This window comes from Pteropus alecto, unplaced genomic scaffold (assembly GCF_000325575.1).
Source record: "Pteropus alecto unplaced genomic scaffold, ASM32557v1 scaffold92, whole genome shotgun sequence".
Taxonomy (NCBI): Eukaryota; Metazoa; Chordata; class Mammalia; order Chiroptera; family Pteropodidae; genus Pteropus; species Pteropus alecto.
Window position 1 is genome coordinate 2,328,392 of NW_006432447.1, and position 25,365 is coordinate 2,353,756.

The following is a 25,365-nucleotide window of genomic DNA, read 5'->3' on the forward strand; positions in this document are numbered from 1 at the left end:
AATGTAAATAAAGTTATGTAAGTCTCTCAAGCAAAGTACCAGGCACACAGTAGGCTGGCAGAAGCTATTATTTTTTTTATTATTTTTACGACATGTGGTAGTCTGACACCAGTCTATTTCCAGCAAGCTCTTTTGCCTCTCTGCAATTTGCTGTAAATGCCACTGAACAATCATTTCATAGTGGGGACAGCTACTTTGGCAGCAGTGAGCTGAGACTGTGGCCTTCTCACATTTGGAGGAAAGGCAGAGTACTTGCAAGTCAGGCAGGGTTGTATTTGTTGTGCAGGAAAACAAACTACGTGCTATTTATTTGTTTTTGTCATGTTTCTAAGCTTCCTTATCTCCAGCTACAGGGTTCTGCAAAGTAAAATTCAATTAGTATTTATCATCCTGTTCCTAGCTGAGTAAGTCAACTTCTTTTATTGCCCAAACTCATAAAAAATGTGGAATTGCCAAAGACCTCTGAAGATTTCAAGGTTTTGAGATGGAAAAGGCCTGCACGTAAAAGGAGAAAAGTAATTTTTTTTTCATAACAAAAATAACTATGCTGCCGTTGTGATCACAGATTATGCTCAGATATGAATATAAACAGAAAGTTCAATTCCAGGGTTTTCAAACTTTGGCTTCATCACAAAATCTGTGTGTGCAGAAACCCAATACTTGACAGTGGAATAGCCCTTGCTATTCAGGCCGTCTTTCTCTGTTTACACACTCTCTCTCTGTTTATGCTGGTTGGGATTCCTAAGGACTTGAAGACACTGTATGCATTTTCAGAGCAAGGATTGAGTAACTTATATCCATCTTGATGCCCAAAAAGAGTCAAAGAAATTTGTGTTGGTGACTTCTTGGGCCCATCCCTGTCTCCTTTCTCCCCTGGAAATATCAAGTGGTACTCATTCCATTCCAGCCCCTGGTGTGATCAGGCAAGTTTCATGCTAAGCCAACTGCCCTTGACCTTCACTCCCATCTCTAGGATCTGACCATGCAATGGTAACTCATGGCCAAACCCCGCATCCAGATGTCAGCCCTCTTGTTTCCTTGACTTTCATTAGTGTGACTGTATTTTTCCCCTTGCCCTCCCAGACCATGAGGTTTGGGACAGTTCTGCTATCTCAAACAATAGCCAGCTGTCAGGACAGGGTGCTCTGATGAAGCTAGGAGGCACCTCTTTTCTCCTCTAGCTATCATCTGAGCCAGTGAAACTGCCCCTAGGCATTTTTCTTAGACAACCAGAAAGATGACTTTGGATTCCTAAGGAAATCCACTGGACTAACCATCAGAAAGATGGTCCACCTAGGGAGCTGCCCATAGAGTTACATCTATTTCTGAAAATTTCTTCTCCATCATGAGGCCTACTATAGAAGAATGTGTTCATGAAAGCTCCACAGTGAGAAGCCCTTGTCTATTTCATCACTGCATTATAAGAAACTCAAGGATTTCTTATAAATTAATGAATGAACAAATGTGGGATAGGGCAAATGCTCCTCTTTGTCAGTATGCAAATCTCCAAGTGTAGTAAAACCACAGTCCTTTACTCTCATTGCCTGGTGAGCTTAAACCAGAGGTGGCCTGGGACCAAATTCTGCCAGCAGTTTTGTTTAATCTGTAGATTGTCTGTCTTACACAGTGCTTTATAGATAAAATTGAATTACTTAAAAAAAAAAAAATTTGGAAATTTTACACAAAACTCTAGATTTCTGGCTTCTTTTGAAAATGACAAGCCCTGGTAGCTCTGAGCTTACATTTATATGTGAAAAAAAAATATTTTTTTTACTTATTCTTCTCACTAAGTACAACTAAGAACCCTAGACAAGATATATAAAACAAACATAAGAAGACTATTAAAGTTGGAGAGAAGGCAAACTGGTTAGGGAGCTTGGGACCTGCAAAACAACATGGTAGTGAGTTTCCTATTTTTTTTTTTTTCATATATCCCAAACTTGGAGCTAAAGAAGCCAACAACTCAGAAATGCTAACAGGTACAGAGACAAAATAGCTCCCTGCAAAAGTTTGCTCTCTCTAGCCAAAGGACAAGGAAAGCCAAACAAGACAGATAACTTTCAGAAAACAACCACTCTGCTTAGATAAACACTACATTAGCAATTGTGGCCTTACCCCTCCATATATCAGAGAAAGTTGAGTAAGGATCCTAGGCCAAACCTTCATGAGGCTGTAATTAGGTACTTCAAGACCCTAGCTGAGGTGATATGACAGAAGTTTGAGTAGGGAGCTGGGATTTTCATCCCCGATGGCCAGTGATGAGGACTCTCTAACATAGGGCTCCCCACCCCTGGAGCTGCAGACTGGTACCGGTCTGTAGCATGTTAGCAACTGGGCTGCACAACAGGATGTGAGTGGCAGATGAGTGAGCAAGCAAAGCATCTGTATTTGCAGCCACTCCCCAGCACTAGCATTATCACCTCAGCTCCACCTCAGATCGTCAGGCATCAGATTCTTGTAGAAGCACTGGTACCTGTTGCCAAAAGGTTGGGGGCTGCTGCAGTCTAACAGACCACATAAGGAACCTGCATGTCCACCCTCACCTGGCAGTAATGAGGGGCCCTCTCCCCTTCTAACTGCAGGTATCAGAATAAGCTTAGTAGAAAGTTAGAACATTCACCATTGCCCAGATCTAATGAGACCATTTCCACTGCAGTATCACTGAAGACCATGTGGGAAACTGGAATTCCCACCCCAGCAGTAATGAGGAGGCCCCCCTCAGGTATCAATGAAAGCCAAGTAGAGAATCTGGACTTTTCCCTCCAGTTGGAAATAAGGAGGTGATGCCCACTCCTTCCCTTGCAGGCACAATGTCAGAAAAAGCCAAATAAACGGAAGGTTTAAATAAGATCCAGAGTCTCAGAGAATAATGTAAAGTTTTCAGGTTTCAATAGAAAATCACTCATACCAAAAAACACAGAAGATCTCAAATTGTATGGGAAAAAGACAATCAATAGATGCCACTGATGAGATAACAGAGATAAGAGAATAATGTGATAAAAATTTTAAAGCAGTCATGATAAAAATGTTTTAATGATCAATTATGAGCATGTATGAGTCAAAAATAGAAAGTCTAAGCAAGAAATTAGAAATTTCCCAGTAAAAAAAAAAAAAAGGTAAAGAAGAACCAAATGGAAACTTCAGAATTGAAAAACAACTTCAAAAACTCAGTGGATGAGGTCATCAGCAGAATAGAGGAAAGAATCAGTGCACTAGAAGAGAAGAAAGTACAAATACCCAATCTGACCCAGAGAAGAAAAATAGACTAAAAACAACAACAACAACAAAACAGAGGTTCAGTAACCTGTGGGATTATAAGAAAAGATCTAACATTCATGTCATTGGAGTCCTAAAAGGAGAGGGAAGAAAAAAAAGAGCAGTACTGAAAAAATACTCAAAGAAATAATGGCTTAAAACTCCCCACATTTGAAAAGCAACACAAACCTAAAAATTCAAGTAGTCGAGTGAATATCAAACAGGATAAATTTTAAAAAATTCATGCCAAGGTGACATAATTAAACTTCTGAAAAGACATAGAAAAATATTGAAAGCAGCTGGAATGACGGGATTTCTAACCAAAAATCAAGGAAGCCACAGTGGAGGTCAAAATATTTTCAAGTCCTGAAAGAAAAGAACTGTCAACTCAGAATCCTATACCCAGAAAAAAATATGCTTCATGAATGAAGGGGAAATCAAGACATTCTGATATAAAAGAAAACTAAGAGACTTTGTCACCAGAAAACCTATTCTGAAAAAAATAACTAAAGACAATTTTTAAAACAGAAAAGAAACTGTAAAAGAAGAAACTTTAGAATGTCAGGAAAGAGGAAAGAGCACAATGAGCAAAAATATGGGTAAATACAATAGCCTTTCTTCTCCTTTTGAGTTTTCTAAATTATATTTGGCATTGTAGCAGAGATTATAACACTTTTTGATGTGACTCTAAACATTTGTGGAAGAAATATTTAAGACAATTATAAACAGAGGAGAGTGAAAGATCTAAATGGAGGTAAGATCCTTAAATATCATATGAACTGATAAAATAGTGACACCAGTAGATTTTTATAAATTACATGCATATACTAGCTAGAGCAACCACTAAAAAGCTATATAAAAGGTGCACTCAAAAATACTATAGAAAAATAAAAATGAATTCCAAAACATGTTCAAATAACTGACAGGAAAGCAGGAAAAAGAAAACTGAGATACAAAAAAAAAAAAGAGAAAATACACAGAAAACAATGAATGAAATTATAGATTTAAACCCTAACATATCAATAGTTACATTAAATGAGATGGCCTAATACACAACTTAAAAACAGAGGTTGGCAGAGTAAATTTAAAAACAAGAACCAATATACTGCCTATAAGAAACTTACTTCAAATATAATGATAGAGGCAGATTTAATGGAAAAAATATACATCATGTAAGCATTAATTAAAGGAAAGCAGAGTGGCTATATTAATATCATATAAAGTAAACTTAAGAGTAAAAAAATTACGAGAGACAGAGAGAGACTTTATATAATGATTAAAGAGTCAATCTACCAAGAAGACATAGAGCAATCGTAAATGTGTATGCACTAAAGAACAGAGCACCAAATATATGAAGCAAAAACTTCACATGAAAGGAAAATTGGACAAGTTCATAATCATGGCTGAAGACTTTAACAGCCCTCTCTCAACAATTGATAGAGCTGGACAGAAAATCGACTAGGACATAAAAAAATTCAACAACACTATCAACCAAGAGGAACTAATTGACATTTATAGGACACTTCACACAACAAAAGCAGAATATACATTTGTTCAAGTGCCCACAAAACATATACTGAGACAGACAATATCCTGGGCATAAGACATGCCTCAAAAAATTTAAAAGAACTAAAGTCATACAAAGTGTGCTCTCTGACCACAGTGGAATCAAACTAGGAATCAAAGACAGAAAGATAACAGGAAAATCTCCAAACATTTGGAAACTTAGCAACACACTTATAAATAACTCATGGCTTAAAGAAGAAGTCTCAAAATAAACCAATACATTGAACTAAATAAATATACAACACATCAAAATTTGTAGGATACAGCTGAAGCAGTGCTGAGAAAGAAATTTATAGCACTAAATGCATACATGAGAAAAGAAGAAACATCTCAAAAGAATAATCTAAGCTCCTACTTCAAAAGCCTAGATAAAGAACAACAGAATAAACCCAAACAAGTAGAAAGAAGGAAATAATAAAAATAGGAACAAAAATCAAGGAAATAAATGTTAAAAAAAACAATAAAGAAAAATTGAGGAAATAAGAAGTTGGTTCTTCAAAAAGATAAATAAAATTACAAACCTGTAGAAAATCTAGCAAAGAAAGAAAAGACAAATTATCAATATCAGGAGTGCACTAATACATATCATTACAATCACTGCAGACTGCAAACATCAAAAGTATAATAAAAGAATACTAAAATCAACTCTATACATTTGTCAACTTATATAAAATGAACTAATTTTTTGAAATACACAATCTACCACTACTCACCCAATATGAAACATATAATTTGAATAACCTTATAACTATGAAAGAAATTTAATTTATAATTTTAACTCCTCTCAAAATGTTTTCACTAGAGAATTTCACTGGAGGAATTTACCAAGCGTTAAAAAAGAATTAACACCAATTCTCCACAATCTCTTCCAGAAAACAGGAAGGCACACTTTCTCAACCCGATAAAAAAGCATTTACAAAAACCCTACAGTTAATTTATATTATCGATGAAAGACTGAAAGCTTTTCCCTAAGATCTAGAACAAGGCAAGAAAATCTTCTCTCATTTCTAGTCAGTGCAGCGGTCAATGAGAAGGAACAAAATTGTTCCTAATTGTAGAAGACATAATTGTCTACATAGGAGTTCAGCAAGGTTACATGATACAAAACATTTAAAAAAAGTAAAAAAGCAACTGTATTTCTATATAGTAGAAATGAACACATGAACAACACAATTAAAAATATATCATTTATAGTCACTAAAAGAAAAAATATTTGCTTATAAAGCTAACAAAACATTTGCAGGATTTGTATGCTAAAAACTACACAACACTGATGAAAGAAATCAAAGAAAATTGAAATAATTGGAGAGGTATACCATGTTCATGGGCTGGAAGACTCATCATAGAAAAGATATTAACTGCCCCCAAACTGATAAACAAGTTAAACTCAATTCCTATCAAAATCTTAGCAGGATTTTTTATAGCTATAGGCAAGATTATTCCAAAATTTATATGTAAAGTTAAGTGAACTGGAATAGTTTAAACAATTTAAAAAAAATAAATTGAGAATAATTATTTACCCAATTTTAAGATTTCTTATATATCTACTGTACTCAAGACTGTGTAGTTTTTATGGAGCAGTAGACATGTTGATAAATGAAACAGAAACAAGAACCAGAAATAGACCCACACAACCATGCCCAACTGATTTTTGATGAAGGTGCAAGAGCAGTTCAAGGGAGGAAACATAAACTTTTTAACAAATAGGGTAGGAGCAAATGAGCATTCACAGGCAAAACAAACAAAAAGAAGAAGAAAAAAAAAAAACCCCTCAACCTAAGTGTCTCGTCTTATATAAAAATTAACTCAAAATGGATTAGGCACTTAGATATAACAAAATCCATAGAAAAATAAATTGGACTTTATATTAATTTAAAACTTGCTCTGAGAAAGACCTTGTTAAAGGATGAATAAACAAACTACTTAAAAGTAGAAAATATTTATAAACCAGGCATCTGACACAAGACTAGAATTTAGAATATGTAAAGAACTCCCAGAACTCAACAGCAAAAACACAAACAATCCAATTAAAAAATGGACAAAAAACATGAAAGGTAATTCATGGAAGAGGGAATACATGTGGCAAATAAGCTCATGAAAAGATATTCGACATCATCAGCCATTAGAAAAATGCAAATTAAATCCATAATGAGATAATGCCATCTACCTGGATGATAATAAAAAATAGTAATGCATCAAATGCCAGTGAGGAGGCAAAGAAACTGGATGTCTAACATATTGCTGTTAGTGGGAAAGTAAAATGGTGCAGTCACTCTGGGAAACAGCCTAATATTTTCTTAAAAAAAACTAAGCATGTAATTGCCATACCACCCAGCAACTGCACTCCTTGACATTTATTCCAGAGAACTGAAGACTTAATTTCACACATAAACTTGTATACAAATGTTTATATCAGCTTTATTCATAATAGCCCCAAACTAGAAATAACCCAGATGTCCTTTAGTGGGCGATGGCTAAAGAAATTATGGTACATTTATACTACAGAATATTACTCAGCAATAAACAGAACAAACTATTGATACGGGCAACAACTTGGATACATTTCCAGAGAATGACACTCAATAAAAAAAGCACACATTCTAAAAAGGTGCCTGCCTACCATACGATTTCATTTATATAACAAAGCTCGAATGACAAAATCATTGAAATAGTAACAGATTAGTGGTTGCCAGGAGTGAAGGAGGAAGTGGGTTCAATTGATGTCCATCAGAACATGTAGGGTGTGTGTGTGTGTGTGTGTGTGTGTGTGTGTGTGTGTGTGTAAAAAATGGAATATTATTTAACCATAAAAAATGAAATCTTGTTATCTGTAACAATATGAATGAACCTTGAGGGCATCATGCTAAGTGAAAATAAGTCAGACAGGAAAAGACAAATACCACCTATATGTGGAACTAAAAAATATATTAAATAAATAAATAAAACAAAACAAAGCTCAAAGATATAGAGAACAGATTAGTGGTTGTCTGAGGTGGGTGGTGGACAAAATGGATGAAGACGGTCAAAAGGTACAAACTTCCAATTATAAAATGAATAAGTCATGGGAATGTAATGTATAGTATGGTGATTATAGTTAATAATACTGTACTGCATATTTGAAAGTAGCTATGAAAGTAGGTCTTCAAAGTTGTAAGAAAAAATTTTGGTAACTATGTAAGGTGATGGATATTAACTGGACTTATTTCAGCGATATATTTACCATATATACATGCATTAAATCATTACAATATACATCTGATACTAATATGATGTTATGTCAATTATACCTAAATTTAAAAAAAAATTTTAAAGGAGAGAATGGGTGTGGCATAGCTATAAAAGGTTGGCTGACATAAAAGATACTTGTGGCTATGGAAATGTTCTGTACCTTGACTACCAACATCAATATCCTGGTCATAACGTTGTACCATGATGTTATCACTGGGAAAAACTGGGTAAAGATTATGCAGTAGCTCTCTGTGTTATTTCTTACAATTGTGTGTAAACTTACCTTTACCTCAAAATAAAAAAAAAAACTTAATAAAAATCAAACTTCTAAAAGAAATTCGCCAGTACTGAGTAGGAGCTGCCTCTCCCCTTAGGTAAGGTAACCCTCTGCACCACAAGCAACCTCTCTGGGTCACACAGTCCCTTCTAGTCCAGATATGCCTGAGCTAGCAGGCCTCTTCCATCACTGGTTACATTGGGTATGGGAGTAGTGATCTGAGGAAACACCAGCCAGACTCTATGCACCAATCTCAAGTACACCAGTAGGTCACAGAGTCAGTGTTAGCCCTTGCAGGGTGCAACAGAGGCTATGAGACATCCCTGAACACCAGCGTCTCCCATCCCTACCCCTCTGCTGCTTAGCAATAGGTTGTAAGCCACTGAGTCCTTCCAACTCCAATCAGCAAATGTTTACAGAGAATCTCTTAAGCTACATTTTGTGCTCAAGACCAGTGATAAGGCAGGTTTGTGAATGGATAATCAAAGCCCACTATGTCAAGTGCCATGGCAGAGGAGAGAACTGTATGAGTGGAGAGCCCCAGGACACCACTCAGGAGAGAACGGTCTATTTCAAATGAGATCAGTGTAGGAGTCCTGGGTGGTAGAGATGTGAGCCTGACATGTGGCATTTGGAATTATACAATCCCTCTCACCACTCCCCTGCTATCTGGCTGCACACATTGGGTTGCATTTGGCTCAGGACCCTCTTTGTAAATTAAGTTCAGACACTTGGAGTCATGTCTGATGGAATGAGTGTGGACATGAGAGGACGGATGAGTGGAAACCAGGTAGCAGGCAGGAGTATCTGAGCTTGAGAGAGAAAAGATAATTCTGCAGAAGGCAGAATCAGCTGCAAAAACATTGAGTGTCAAGTTATGTATCATGGCACAGGTCGGACCTGCATGTGAGCTGTATTATCTAAAGCTTGGGAGTACCCATCCATCTCTGGAAAGGGAGGATTTTATGGTAAAACAGAAAGAACTGTAGTACTAGGACTCCAAATATGATTCTATGGAAATCCCTGAGCAAGAGTGGGCCAGAGGAGGAGGAAGGCAGAGAGGAGCGATGAAGGGAGGTCAGCATGGATCAGTGCCCTACCATGCTGGGCTAACCCAGGGGCCTATCAGCATCAGGATGGACCACTGAGAACAGCATTAGAGTAGCGAGCATCCAGAGGTGGACGGTGACAGAGAATCAAGTGGCAGAGGCTGAGATAGAAATACACTCCAAATGGCATGGCCAGCCCATCACATGTGAGGCTGGTGTGGAACAAGCTGTGAGGCAGAGCAGCACAGGTAGCCCAGGGCAGACATGATAGGCAACAGGGAACAGTGCCTGTTAGGCACAGTCCGTGATGGGCAGAGTGGGGAACAGCTCAAGGAGCAGCCAAGGTGGAGAGGCGAGAGGAGCAGCCTGCAGTGAGTGTAATATTTGGCATCATACTTTTTTAGGAATGGACTCTAAGAGAGAGACACACAAAAAAGGGAAAGGGCCAAGGGGTGCTCTTTGTGCATTAGACTTAAGGACAAAGAGTGTAAAGATTTTTGTTAAGAGCATGAAGTTTTTACCCTCGCAATCCATAGTATGGTGGAGCCAGGAAAAGAGCTTTTGCTAATGTGCCCTCACTTTCCAAATCAGTACTTTTACTTCCTTACCGTTGAAATCTTGCTGTTAGTATCATTAATGTGCAGAAAGAACTCAGGCCACACTGACATTCACCTTTCCACTAAATAAGCTACAAAGTATAGTATTTTAATGAAGTCCATCACCATCCAAGCCAACCACTACAAGGGATGTCGTTTACTATGACACTCAGCTGGAACTTAGATAAATAATAATAATTTTTAAAGTTTGCAGATGATATTGAACTTGGCATAATAGGCCCTCTCTCCAAAACTCTGAAAGGATGGCTCATAAAAAACTAATTAGTTTATATAGACTGTCAAGGTTCATGGGGGACAGCTGGCCTTTGATGCCTCATCTGTGATTACAGGCAGCTACAAGATGATAAAACTGAGCTCTGAACTCATGCCAAGGTATTCAGTAATCTCACGCTGGACACGGTGCCAAGCAGAATAAACTATAAATGCTTGCTTGTACTCCTGTTCTTTGCTTTGGAATCTTAAACAAGTCTAAAATATTTAGGACTTGCATTCATAGGCCCTAAATTCTTATTAAAGTAACATCATGACCTTACAAATTCATGTTCATAGTTAATACTTGTGATGAGGTCCAATTCCAGGCCTATTCAATAAGGCCACTGTCCTAAGCTGTGAAAATGGCTTCTGGAGAAGAGATTTGAATCGGTATTAATTTGTCTAAGCTTCGCTATTAAACAGTCTAATTACTGACAATTGGAGCTGATTTTCAATCACCATTGATTTCACTGTGATGATCACCAATTATAGCTTTTTAAGAGGATTTCCCTGATGCTTTCAAATTCCTAGTTCATTCTTCTCTATGCTGGCCTCTTATCTGAATTTTCTTGGGCTCTTTATTTCCCCCAGTATCTCAAATGATGTCCCATGCTCTCAATACAGAAAACCACATTAACAGGGTTTTCACTTGGCCTCTTTGGTTTCCATGGCTAGTGACATACTTAGCCATCTCAGGAGAGAGAGTGGATGTACAAGTGTAGCAATGAGGATGATTTCCCACAAATCCAAGATCACCAAGACACCAGAACCACTCAGGAACCGAGGCCATGGTTCCCATCAGGGATCACTTACTCTGTTCCCTCAGGACAGGTTTGCTTCTCTCTGGGAACTGCTGCCACCCATCAGTCTGCTAACCAAGCATAATCACGATTTCCACATGTCACAGAAGCTTCACCTGTAACTCGCAGCCTCCAATGTGGCCCCTCAGCACTCAAACAGGAAGCTAATTGGCCTACGTGTTCTTTTCTATCCAAGTCACAGTCTGTAACAAGCCTGCTTATTCACTGGCTGCCTTGAGTCAGTGCCCATCTCAGGTCCAGTTACAGTTGGGCAGGGGAGCTGGGTCATGTGGCCTAAAATTTGGCCACCAGGGGCAGTGAGTGGGTTAAGTAACATGAGCATGCTTGCATATAGCTGTCAATAAAGCCATAGGATTTGAAGTTCCTAATATCCTGAGATGTCTTCAAGCTCGGAGCCTGATGGGTACCTATATCTTCTGTTGTTTCTCCCAGCATAAAAAGCTGGGGCTTATTTTGGCTTTTTTGGTTTTTGTTTTTCCTGACATATTGTATATGGAGCCCTGACTTTGGAGTTCTAGGTTTGACTTTTTGTGTTTTCACTGAGACTGTGCAAAGTCACGGACACTGAGGCAGAGATGAATGAAGCTAAGAGTCTCCCCATGGACTGAGGGCAGGACATTGAACTCAGGAACACCGTGCCCACTCCTGCTGAGTCCACCAGCGGTGGGACGGAGCAGAACCAAATGATGGCAAAAGAGAACAGTGGTTAACAAGGAGCCGTAGAGAACAGTGGACTGGAAAGCCGTCTACTCCTGGGGAGCAGAATCACCCTCAAAACAAGAGGACCTGGCAACATTTTCCCAGCAGAATATCGGGATCACTATGAGCCAGACCAGTGACTGCTGGGTGCCTCCCATTCTTCCCCTCATTGAATGGGAGGTTATTGATGTTTTCCCTTCTTTGGAGGGTATGTGGGAAAGACAACTCATCTTTCTAATGCATGCCTCTGGATCAAGAGGAGCTATATCCAGACCTGATAAGAATCACAAAATCTTGGCTTCAAGCCAGATGCTATGATTGCATGCAACTTTTGGGGGGTCCTAGGATAGAGTGAGCAGGAGGAGGGGATATGAATCATTGTGGCCTAAGGGAAAACTGTGACAGAATGATTGCACTGATGACCTTAATGTGTCACCCCTCTGTGCCCCTGGTACTTCAGTCCTACTTTGACTCTGGGCTTGGCCATGTGATTTGTTTAGCTAGTGGGAAAGTAACAAACTTGTCCCAAGTAGCTGTTTACAAAAGTGCTTGCATGTTTCTGTGCTCTTTATGCTTCTCCGCAATCACCAGAGGTACGTGTTCTACCTAGCCGGTCGACATGCCTACGTTAGACTGCTGGAAGAATACATTTGGGAGAACAGTGTCATCCACGCCAAGACTACTCAAGACCAGCCAGCCTGCAGACTACCCACCACTTGCCCACAGACATCTGAATGAGCCCAACTGGAACCAGCTGAGCCTGGCTCAGGTTAGCATAGCTGCCCATCAACTGGTAGACTCATGAGAAAGAATCAATGGCTGCTTTTTGATGTTCCTAAGTTTTAGGTGGTTGTTGCACAGCAGTATCTGAAACATCTGGTTGCAATTACAACTTCACTATTACTATTATGTTCGAAGCGAATTACATGCAACAGTACCCCCTCATTTCTGGTTTCACTTTCCATGGTTTTAGTTACCTGAGGTCGACTACAGGCTTAAAATATTAAATAGAAAATTCCAGAAATAAACAATTCATAAGTTTTAAAGTGCTCACCCTTGTGAGCAGTGTGATGAAATCTCACACTATCCAGCTCCATCCTGCCCTATATGTAAATCACTCCTTTATCCAGTGTATCCACACTGTAGACACACCCAGTTAGTCCCTCAGGAGCCAACTCAGTTATCAGATCTATTGGCAAAGTATCGCAGTGCTTGTGTTCACATAACCCTTGTTTTACTTAATAATGACCCCAAAGCCATTCATATGTCTTTTATTACAGTATATTGTTATAACTGTTCTATTTTATTAGTAGTAGTTGTTAATCTTCTCTAGTGTCTAATTTATAAATTAAAGTTTACCATAAGTATATATGTATAGAAAAAAATTAGTATAGATAGAGTTTGGTACTATCTATGGTTTCAGGCATCCACTGGGGGATCTTGCCATATATCCCCTGTGGATGGCAGTGAGGGGCGCTACTATAATCTGGTTTAGCCTAATCTGTAAAACAGAGATAATGATTACGCCTATTTCAGAAGATGAAATGACATGTCATAGTGTCTATAAAATACCTCCCATGTAGGAAGTGCTTGATAAATCTTAGCTAATTTTTAGTGCTGTTGTGTGCAAGTTGTTTTCTGTAAAAGGATGTATGATTGAGGGGACAAATAGGGGCTGCCATCCCCTCTTTTTCCACTTGCCAAGCTGTGTGCTCTGGTGTGAGACAGTGTCTATTTATAAGAGAGGGCACCTGTTTGTAATTTGCACAGTTACCATATGGGCTGGCAGAAGTCCTGCCATTATTATTGATTTCATTGTTCACTTTTCATCTCATTTTAATATAATACTGCCATTAACTCAGAATCCCAGAAGATTTGAAATTCCCATATTCAAAAGCTTCTCCTGCGTTTCCTCCTATTGCCAGCACTCAAGATTTCTAACCTGGAACTCCATATCCTTCCTATTGGGGTGACCGGCTCCATCCAGGTTACCAGGACCTTTTCCGCTTTATCACTGTAAGTCCTGTGTCATAGGCAAACCATCATGGTTTGCCTTCCTGAATGTCCCTTACTCTTCAGCCTAATTGATGGAGAAGGGCCCAGAAGTAAACACTGGTTCTCCTTTAAACATTAGTTTGAACTGGAGCAGGACCTTATCAGAGTCTTCGCACTGAGAAGGTCAGGGTCACTGGTGAATAGCCACCTACCTCCAGTCAGACCATGGAGCCCAGTCCCTACTATGGGTATTTACCTGGGACCCTCACCCTCATCTTTCTCCTTGCCCAGCCATCCTTTGCTCCTGCCCTTCTTCTTCTATACTCTGGCTCTTAGTCCCTCCTCCCGTCATCCCATGGGGGGCATCCTCTCAGAGCTGGCCTCTGACCATTCAGCATAGCAACGGCTTGTGTGACTATACTCACAAGGTCTCCAGCTGCTGCTCCCCTGGGGAGGCCTGGGACGCCAGGATTAAGCACAAACATGATGGAGGAGAAGTGAACAGTAGAATTTTTCAGATGAGACAGGCTGTCCTGAACTTACCAAGGCTGAGCTGCCATGCAGCAAAAATACACATGACCTTCAACATGAGAGAAATTAAAACCAACAACAAAAGCCAAGATGCAGAGGATACACAGATAGCTTCAGGGACACTGAGAGCCAATTTGGAGTGGGTTAGAAAAGAAAGATAATTAACGAGAAGAAAGATTTAGGATTTGCTACAGCTGAGAGAAAAATTCAGGGCAATGACCCCAAAACCGAGAAGCTCCCTATTCTTCCTCCGGCAGAGCAGCTCCACCCTAGAAAGGGGCCAGCTGCCATCTCTGTGGCAGGAGAAATGTTCTTTCTGTTCAGTTCTGAGCAAGGCAAAGGCTTTGTGCCCCAGGTTCCCAGAGCCCAGGGGTTGTGTGAATGGCCCCTGTCCACCCCAGTGGAGCCGAAATCTGCCTCCTGAGTTGACGGACCATCAGCAGATAGAGGGAAGAGTAAACAGTGTGAAAGGGAAGAATTGGAGTTAAAAATGCAGTACCCATGGAGGGATAACCAAGAAAGAACCCTCAAATATGCCCCTAACCTGATATCAATCACTGTCAAGGCTGGCAGCTGCCAAACTGGCAGAAGACAAGAAAGGAACAGAGCCAAATTAATACTTTAATTCTAGAGTTATAGATATATCAGATTTTTCTTTCTCTCAGTATGCCTGGCAGACCCCTCCAGCATGAACAGAATCAGGACCATAGGTATGTTCCAAAAAGCCTTGCTTATCCTAGGGATTACGAATGAGCCCTTTCATTGTTAGCTCCCCAGAAATCACCAGCATTAACTTGACCAGGTCTTCTGGCTTATTTATGGTTGCTATGCCTTAACTCCTCAATTTTTTTTCAGCATTAAAGCATTTTCTGTATTGTCTTGATGAGTTCTCAAATCACATCTTGTCTACAACTGGAAACCCTTAGATCACAGTCATGATGATGAGGAGGAGAATTTGTCAATGGGATAGAGACCTGAATCCTGTGAAGCTGGGACTGAGGGCCCTGCCACAGGCTGCAGATAGATGTGGAAGTTGAGTCCAATTCTCGCTTTCCTGTTTAATCTAAACCCCACCATCTGCTCAAAAATTGGGTAATCACAGATCATATCAGCAAAAACATCTGACAACACAATCTAATCTGTCATGAAAATAGAACACATATTTCTTACTCACTATCTATGAATTAAGCCGTAAACATAAAATACTGACTCCAATGTTTGTATAAGAAAGATATTTCAAAGTTGCCCATGGCAGTATTATTTCTAAAAACAGAAATAATATTGTGAACAACTTAAACATACGAAAATAGTGGAATGGTTAAATGAACCATGATATGGCTATATAATATATAATTATCCCTTCACTTAAGTAATATTTTTTTAATATGTTCTAGTCAGCTTGGAAAATGTCTGTAAAAAGTGAAAACACAAAGACTCTGAACCATATACACTATGATCCAAATTAATAAGAACTATGTATCTATATATGAACAGAAAATTTAGCAGAGTCTTAGGAGTGTGAATTCATTTTGTTTTATTCTTTATTCTTTTTAGTAATTTTCAGATCTTTCTGCTTCCTATTTATTCTTGATTCTAACTCTGTGAGGTCCAAGGCAGTATCCCATATCATGGATTCCAGAGAGGTTTGAACCTGATTCTCTGCAGGAAATGCTATGGATTGACCTCTGGCTAAGGCCAAGTGAATGCTCAGAGAGCATTATGGGACACCAGAGGGCACCCGGCCTCTGGCCCTCAGGAATGACCGCCAACACAAACCAACCTGGAATGCAAAGACATATGAGGCTGATATCGATGGTTCTTCTGCTGCTGGCACCAGAACTCAAAGAGGCATGTGACAGGCCAGACTGAAGATGGCAGGGTCTGCTGCAGGTGGTCCTGAAGTTGCTAGATGGGGAGTGAGGCCCGGATGCGGTATTTCATGGTTCCCACCTGGTACTCAGTCATAGACCTCTTCTATGGTTTTTGTCACTGCCATAAACTACCTAACACATATTTACTTATATTTTTAAGTTGGGGTTTTAAACAAACTTAAATGAATTTATTTTTTTAAAAAAACTGAAAGTCCAGCAATACTTGCCTCAAGTAGAAAGTAACCTAAATAAAATACAGCAGAACATTATTAAAATTCTAGCTTAATGCTGTTGCCTATGGAATGCTATGAGATAGAGCTTGCTCTTCTTTATCAAAAAGATAAATTAACGAGGGTTTGAGAGGTGTTGAAGACATCTTGACCTTTCTCCTTGACATAATCATAATCAGAAAAATTGAAAAAGAACTTAAAAGGGAATTTACCAAGCATGGGATTCACCATTCTTTAACTCAATGTCTGGATACCATGTAAATCTTCTACTGGCCAATGAAATATGTCTCACACACTGGACAATTGGCAAAGGCAAAAGAAGGCAGGACTTGGGGTCTGAGGGTCTGGAATTGAGCGACTGAACTAATCTGTCCTCAGCTAGGTAACCTCGAACAGCTATTTACTTTCTCTAAGTCTCAATGTCCTCGTTTGCAAAACAGAATCACAATAGCTGACCTACTGATTCCATAGGGTTGGTGTGAAGCTTGAATGTAATTTTATTACACACACATATATGTGCGTGTCTGTGTGTATATGTGCATGTGTGTGTTTGTAATAAAAGGGTACATGGTTTGCAGTAACCTAAAAATATATCTTTCAACTAATAGATTACACCACAGGGATAAATTATAGGTAGAATATAAATAAATGTATTCCCAACTAATATTTATAGAATTCTGTACAATTAACAAACTACTTTCCTCTACATTTTTTTAACTGATTGCCCCCACAGTGCCACATGACCAAACAATCTAGGCAACATAGCTTGATGGTGCAAGTGAGTGACTGCATCAAGCCTTTAGAAAATCTCTAAAGTTACTTTCCTCCTTTCATTAACATCATTATCACAGATTATAATCACATCACTATAATCAAACTAAAATGAATAAAACACTTGTGGCTTATTGATGATAATAAGAATTACAATTACTCTGATTAGTCTCATTACCCTTGCTAAGATTATCAGAACTATGATATATTGGACATCTACTGGCTGCCAGAGAGTGCTTGAGGCACCATGCATTAATATCTTATTTAATCCACATATTAACCCTGCCTGGAGTAAGTACTGTGTTTACCCCAATTTTAAATATGAGGAAACAGACCCTCAGAGGAGTTCAGTAACTTATCTGAGACCATACAACTAGTAAGTGGCAGAGCCTAAAAGTAAAACCATATGTCTGGTCAAAGGCCATGACTGTTCACAACCAGCATTTTCTTCTTGCCGTAAGGCATCATGGTGGTATAAGCCCTCAGGGACGGTCTTCACCACCAGGCACTTGTGGGGCCTGAAGCACGAACAAGGGCAGATCCAAAGATAAGGAGGCAGATAAATGGGCAGAAGCTGAGCAGAACAAGGAAGGCAAATAGATATAACCATGAAGGAAAGAGAGCCTTCTGCTGCAACCAGCTAATCAAACCAGGCCAAATCATGTCCCATGCAATTTTCTGGGCAGCCTTCAGAGAGCCACCCAGTCTGAGAAGCCAACCAATTATGCCTGATCACTCTCTGTAGCCCTGTCCTTACAAAAGACGAGTCCAAACTGGCCCAATGTAGACAAATGAGCAGTTCTATTATCTCTGAAAGGCAATCTAATTCCCTTCAAATTTAAAAGTCTCCACAGTTTCCTAACAGGCCTCAGTGGGGCTCATGCAGAAATTAATAAGTTCACAGTATGCCCAGCTTGCTTTCATTATCATTTTTTGCCAGGCAGTGGACAGAATTTTCATTATTACTCTAGGATTTTTCTGTATCTGATTCTCTTAGAAGGTCACGTCCACCGGGCTCAAACACTGGGTTGAGAATTGAGTCAGGTCTAATGGACCTGACTGAGATCTGAGGGAAGTTTCACTGACTGTGTTGGAGCTTCCACTAATTAGGTGGGGCAGGAATCAAAAGCAGTATCATAGGAAAAGGGAACTCAGAGCAAGTGATGAGAAGCCCTGAGCTCCAATCCCAGACCTATGCTGGCCTGCTCTGGGAATCTGGCTTGGCCTCTCTGTGAGTTAGGGGTCTCTTCCATGAAATAGGTAGAGAGAAGGTTCTGGAAAGAAAACTCAAATTTATTAAACTTCTACTGTATCTTGAATCATTGCAACATGCAGCATAGACATTCTTTAAATTTAATCAAAACAACCACCCTGGGAAGCTTATATAACTTTACAGATGAAGATAGTGAGGCTCCTGTAATTGGTCACTAAATCACACCATTAGAATAAGCCAAACAGTGGCCAGAGAACAAGGGACTCATGTGGTGTGAATGCAACTGCAAGCTCATCTGCTACTTTTCTGGAACGCAATTTAACATGTTTCAGGAATTTTAAAATGTTTGGCCAAATGATTCTAATTCTGGAAATCCATCCAAATTACAGAATTATAAATGTAAAATGCATTATAATGAAAAAAAAAAAAGCCGAAGTAGATAAATTGTTTATCACCTCCTACCTATTAGAAAAGTTATCAAAAAGACAAGAGATAAGTATTGACAAGGATGTGGAGAAAAGGGAACCCTTGTGCACCATTAATGAGAATGTAAACTGGCATAGCCACTGCAGAAAACAGTACAGAGGTTCCTAAAATATTTAAAAATAGAACCGCCATATGATCCAACAATCCAACTTCTGGATATACAGTCAAAAGAAATACAATCAGGATCTCAAAGAGATATCTATACTCTCATGTTCACTGCAGCATAATTCACAATAGACAAGATATGGAAACAACCTACATGTCTGCCAATGGATGAAAAGATAAAGATGTGATATATACGTAATGGAATATTATTCACCCATGAGAAAGAAGAAAATCCTACCACTTGCTACAGTGTGGGTGGACCTTGAGGGTATTATTTTTGTTCAGTGAAATAAACTAGACAGAGAAAGAAAGTCTGCATGATATCACTTATGTCGGGTATATATATGGAATCACTTATATCACATATATATGATATCACTTATATGTGGATTCACTTATAAATGGAATCAGCTTTGAAAAGCCAAACTCACAGAAACAGAGATTAGAATGGTGGTTACTAGGGGCTGGGATAGGTAAGGGAACTAGAGAGATATTGGTCAAAGGGTAGAAATTTCCAATTATAAGATGAAATAAGTTCTGGGAACCTAATATACAGCATGGTGATTATAGTTAACAGTACTGAATTATATATTTGGAAGTTGCTAAGAAAGTAGATCTTAAATGTTCTCACTGAACACACATACAAAATGGTAATTATGTGAAGTGATGATGTTATTAGCTAAGGCTATGGCTATAATCATTTCAAAATATATAAGTATATCAAATTAACACATTGTACACCTTAAACTTACACAATGTTATATGTCAATTATACCTCAATAAAGCTAGAAAAAAAATGAGAATTGTAAACTATAGAATATTCTTTGAGTAGGAAATCAGCCATTTAAGAAGTTGCAAAACAATATTTAGTAAAATGGTGTATTTTCATTAGATTAGTGGGAAAAATAAGTTATAGTATTGAAGATGAGGTGTGATCACCATTTTTGCAAAAAAAAATGTTGAAAAATGAGTGGAAGGAAATACATTAAAATATTAACAGAGGCTCTCGGGGTAAGAAAACATTTTTTCATACTTTTTGCTATATTTTTCACATTTTCTACAATAATTATTGTCATAAACAGGAGATATACAATAAAAACTATATTCCTGAATTTTGTATTTATATGCAAAATGTAATCATGATTTTTATTTAAATAAATGACACTTTATGTAGGAAATTTTTCTTAAAAACAATTTTTAAAGGGGGTGAGAGTATTATAAGAAAAAGAAGACAGAAAAAAAATGATATGGATGGAACTATCTCCCAAAGAGCTTATAGCTCACCTCAAAGGCTAAATTGGAAATAAAGACCACTGGGAAAGGGGTGCAAACACTGAAACACAATACAAGAGCAGTTGATAAGGGGGACTAAAGGCTGCAGTTGACTTCAAGAAGTGATGGAGCTGGCAGATATGAATTTTTCAATTTTATGAGAATGATAGGGATCTGAAATAAATCTGTATTTTCTTTTTAAGATAAATGTTTTAAAATAAATGTCTGCAGCATGGATGGATGGCTAGTGCCCGTGTCCTGTCTTAGAGCTGATCATAAATAACACTGAGAAAAATAGCTTTGACCATTCTAAAAAGCATCTTTATTTTTTACTCTCAAGACTTTGGAAGATTATATTTTGATGCATTAAGCTAAATTTGTTTAAATTTGCAACTATCAGGGGGAGAACAGAAATTGTCTTCAGATGGAGCTATCTACTCAGGGATGACTTAGACGTGAACCTTCATTTCAAGATGTGCCTGAAAACCCCTGGGCACACCCAATTGTTAGAATACAAATTCAAGTTTAAAGGCATTTGATAGATTTATGATTTAAGGAAATCTTTTGGTAAATCTTCAAGGAAATTATTAATTGTCCTTTAGCCCTACAACCAAAGAAGGTAAGTAATCTTTTGTAAATCCAAACTTTCGAATATAAGATTTGCTTGAAAAATTTCTTTTCCCGTTCCCCTCCCCCAATTTTGGTCTGTACATTAGAGAGCTTATAACCTGACTATAGAACAGCTTATTCAACAATTTCAGTTTCCTAGTTCACTAATGGATGAAATAGGGCTACACTGAGGACATACATAATGAATAATCAGACACATTCCTCATCTTTTAAAGTATTATCCTTAAAGAGATCATTTACTTCCTGTTTAATATGTCATTGATTTTTTTCTGTTATGTTTTAAAGAGGAGTCATACACTTGAATGGGAAGACGAATGAAAGGATCCGCTAGGTGGAAGGACATAGGCTTTGAGAGAAGAGGCCAAGGGAAGCCGGCAGCACATGGCACAGTCTAAAGAGGGAAGACATAACTCAGCTCTGTATTTCTGACCTGATTCATCAAGATAAACCAGAATCCTTCCTTTTTTATGCAAATCTCCCAATTTCTAAATGTTCATCTCTATTTTTTTAAGTACAAAATGTTCATCTCTATTTTTTTTAAGTACATAATGTATGCCAAACCAAACATTTCCACAACCCTAATGTTTTTGCTAGTGTTTGTCTTAAAAATCTCATTTTGGGGGACTGCTAAGAAATGCTGAGTAACCCCAGTGCTGTTTAATTATGTCCAAGAAAGAGATGAGTTGGAATATTCCCAGGCTGAAAAAGGCTTAGGGAAGACACCTCATCTTTTTTGTAAAACGCAGCATGAATTTATACTTCCAAGTGGAATCTGGTTGAGCTGGGACCTCTGAGGATAAGTGGAAGATGTATGGAAATGTCCCAACTCTAAGCACCATGGAAGTCACAGGCAGGTAGATGCCCTTGGTTATCATCCTGCATACAATCAAGATAAAGCCTTCTGAGAGTCAAGAGCATCTCCCTCACGTTCTACAAGAGTCCTTGTGGGTTTATCTTCACGTAACGCTGAATTTGCCTCCATTTAGCCTCCTCTCTCGCTCTTTACTTCATAATATTCTATAATGAAAAAAGGACCTTCACAAAGCTTATCTCTTTGAAGTGCAAGAAAGCTATTTTTTTCTGCCCAAGTAGCTCATAACATAGAAGACAAACTGTCAGAAAAAAGAGACTTCATCATGGTGAAAACCTCAGCCTGGCACCCATCTATCATAAAGCAATCTTCTAGAAATCTTGAGAACCTTCATTAAATTTCCTGTCTTTTTCCTGACAGTTATAAAATGTTAACAATATTACTCATGATGCAGGCATCTTCAGAAATTGTTCAATCCCTCCATCCCCTGCCTTCACCCATACCTTTCTCTTTGCCATATTCTTCACTGCCCCTCCCTAGTGACCTGGCCTATGCAGGAAGTTAGAGGAAGAAGTACATACAGTCTTGAAAACAATGAGGAGGCTCTCTGGCCACGAGCTACAGAGAGCAAAATGGCACTGCCTTTGAGTTTCTCCTCCAAAAGCCACACCCACTTTGAAGCTCAAGGGCACAGCTCTGTCCACCTACCAACAAATATTTCCTGGTCTTTTGAAATTCCCTTTTCTCTTGACAAAGCTGCAAGTCTGTACCTGTCCATGATATGTAGGTAGTAGTGAAAGTGGGTCACACATTTACTTGTGTCTATGGGTCATCTTTCTAGAGAGAAAGCTCCCTACAGAACTTACTAGCACAACATTTTAAACTCCAGGGGCTAATTCGACAATATACCATCTCTCAGAAGAAGAAATAAACATCTTGTGCCAGAGGTGACACCAAGGAGAAAAACCATAAGGAGATACAGAATCCACACCAGAAATCAGAAGAGGCATACAGCTTTGAAATCACAGGCTGACCTATGAGATGCACAGCATGGTGACAACAGCTAAAGCGAGCCATGCCCAACCATGCTAAGCCATCATCTCACCTGCAAAAGGAATGGGTGCATCTTTGTCCAGGGCTACCAGTGGTGGGTCCAAGATGACTGTGTCATTGTTCTCAGTAATGACTCCATGATACGAAGTCTCGATCCATGGCTTGTGCTTGTTGACTAGAAAACAATGGAAAAATAAAACAAAAAGATTGACTTTTAAGATCATCATTTGAATAACTAATCCATAATAATATTATCAATATTGTGTATTTACCCAATCATAGGCTCTCATCCAACCACCACATTAGGTACATAGAGCATATTAGTCCCTTTTTCACCCAAGAAAGCTTTAGAGAAGTGCAGAGAGGTTCAACAATTCACTCCAGGCACACAGAAAGTAAGGGCAGCGCCGAAACTCAAACACAATTCTTGGTTCTAGGATCATGGAACTTGTACCTTACCAAAAATCCCATCATTTCTATTTCTGGATGCCCAGTATAGATATTATCAAAATTTGATTAAAAGCTTTCATTCTCAAAAGCTACTATCTAGTCATAGATGTTTTAAAGTCCATTATCAATCAACAAACTAGCAAATTATGGCTGTGTACTGGGATTTCTGATCTCAGCCTAATCTGATCCACAATTAGGAGCTGTTACTGCATTTTATATACATACATGTATGTATAAATACCAATATAACTTCAAAGAGACAAAACAAACATTTGAATATTTCCTGACCATTTAAAGACTGCGTTATCTAAATGGTTTAAATCATCTAGCAATTTAAGTTACTCTTCAATAGTTTGATCAGCTGAATCATATAGTATCTAATGAATAATTAACACACTTAACATATATATCAAATATACATTACTGGTTCAAGTGCGGCCTCAAAAAACACAGATTGGTATCTTAACCTCCAGTTGATTGGATCATTTCCAGAGCAGACAGCAGCTCTGCCTACTGCAGGTCTAAAAGGGGCAGCAGATTCATCCATGCTCACATGTTGGTATTCAAACGGGTGCTTCATTATGGACCCTGAATAATTACAGCCACCCTGGGCTGCCCCCACACGCCTTTGCTCTTTTATTAGCCATCTACGCAAATGTAATGTAAATAATTTGCAGCTGTTGGGAGAAACAATTAATCTTTTTTTCCCTTTAATTAAACCTAGGGGCCTATTCATTAGAAATGTGTACAGAGGATATGCCAAGAGCTCACCCAGTGTTTCAGATTCATCACCACTTGGCTCAGTGGCAGATGATGGAATCCAGAGTCACAGTTGCTGGGTTTCAGCCATGGTTTAGCCACTGCAGGGCTGGTCCTGTGCAGATCAATTGGCCACTCAGACTTTTAACTCCCTCAAATGTAAAATGGGGAAGATGATACCACTCACAGAGTTGCCATGTCATTCAGATGGTCTTGACACCAGCCCCTGATGTTTTGTTACTCATTCTTACCACCCTGCTCTCTGGGCAGTGACAGTGAATGCAGAAGAGGTGGTTTACAAATGTTAAGCTGAGGTTCTCCCTCCTAGTAGGAATGGGTTTATTTCCTTCTATCTGTGGGCCTGCCTCTCTCTTCTCTCCATCACTAATACAGTTAGTTGAGTACCTATCACACATGAGACATTTTACATACATCATTAATCTTCACAATAACTTTAATAGATAAGACTTTGGATCTCATTTTGCAGGTAGGAACTGAGGTTCAGAAGGGTTTAAATGTTCTTCTTTTGGAAAATAAAAATGTTAACATCCCTAAAATTTTCTTATTTCTTTCCCACTTTCTAAATTCCTTCAGATTTATCTTGACTTTTACTTTGTCAAAGTCGATAAACATTTGCATTTTTACATGTAACCAAAATTAAATCTTTTTATTTTATTTTATTTTACTTTATGTACAGATCAAATCCTCACGGTTGCGAAACCAATAACTTAAATTTATATTACTTTGACTATGAGAATATCATTGATGCCTGAGCCAAGTATTACTCAAGGACTGATTATTTTTCCTTCTTAGTGGTCCAACAGTTATTCTAAGGACAACATTCTGTGTGTCCAGACCAAATGGATTATTAATTCTTTCACTCCATCAAATGGCTGAATCACAGTCCATTTTAACTTGCATCATATTTAAAACCAGACTCCTTTGTATATTTTTTGTTTTCTGAACTTCAAGATTATCTTTTTATTTCTATTGAGTTATAAGTTATAAAACACAGGACTTCTTACATCCCAAACATATTATAGCATTTTAATCATTCCATCTGTTATTCATTTCTCATTTTTAAAATGGAGATACTTACTTCATAGGAATGTTATAAAAATTCCATGAAATCATTTAGGCAAATCTAGTACCCCTGATACCAAGAGGCACTCAAATGCTCTTAAGTTCCTCTGGTCCATCTCTGAACGGCCTTGCACATTCACATGTATTTAGCCCAGCTTCATTCATTCGACAAATTTTAAAAACATAATAATTTTAAAAAAACGGAGTGCCTCAAATATGTAAAAACAGTTTTAAGCATGGGGGTGGGAGTAAAATGGTGAATGGGAGTCCCTAAAAAACCATTTGACAAAACTCAACATCCATTCATAATTAAAACTATCGGCAAATGAGGAACAGAATGA

At 38.4% G+C, this 25,365-nt stretch overlaps 1 protein-coding gene across 1 annotated transcript in view; it reads right to left on the reverse strand.

Annotated features, from left to right (window-relative positions):
• The window catches only part of CLSTN2 (calsyntenin 2), a 361,956-nt gene extending 338,127 nt beyond the window's left edge, over window positions 1–23,829 (reverse strand). Inside the window, exons 1-2 of the mRNA XM_015585757.2 lie at window positions 23,805–23,829; window positions 22,785–22,907 (exon numbers count right to left, since the gene is read on the reverse strand). Of these exons, the coding sequence (XP_015441243.1) occupies window positions 22,785–22,907; window positions 23,805–23,829 (148 nt within the window). The remainder of the gene's footprint in view (window positions 1–22,784; window positions 22,908–23,804) is intronic.
• Between the last annotated feature and the right edge of the window lie 1,536 nt (window positions 23,830–25,365).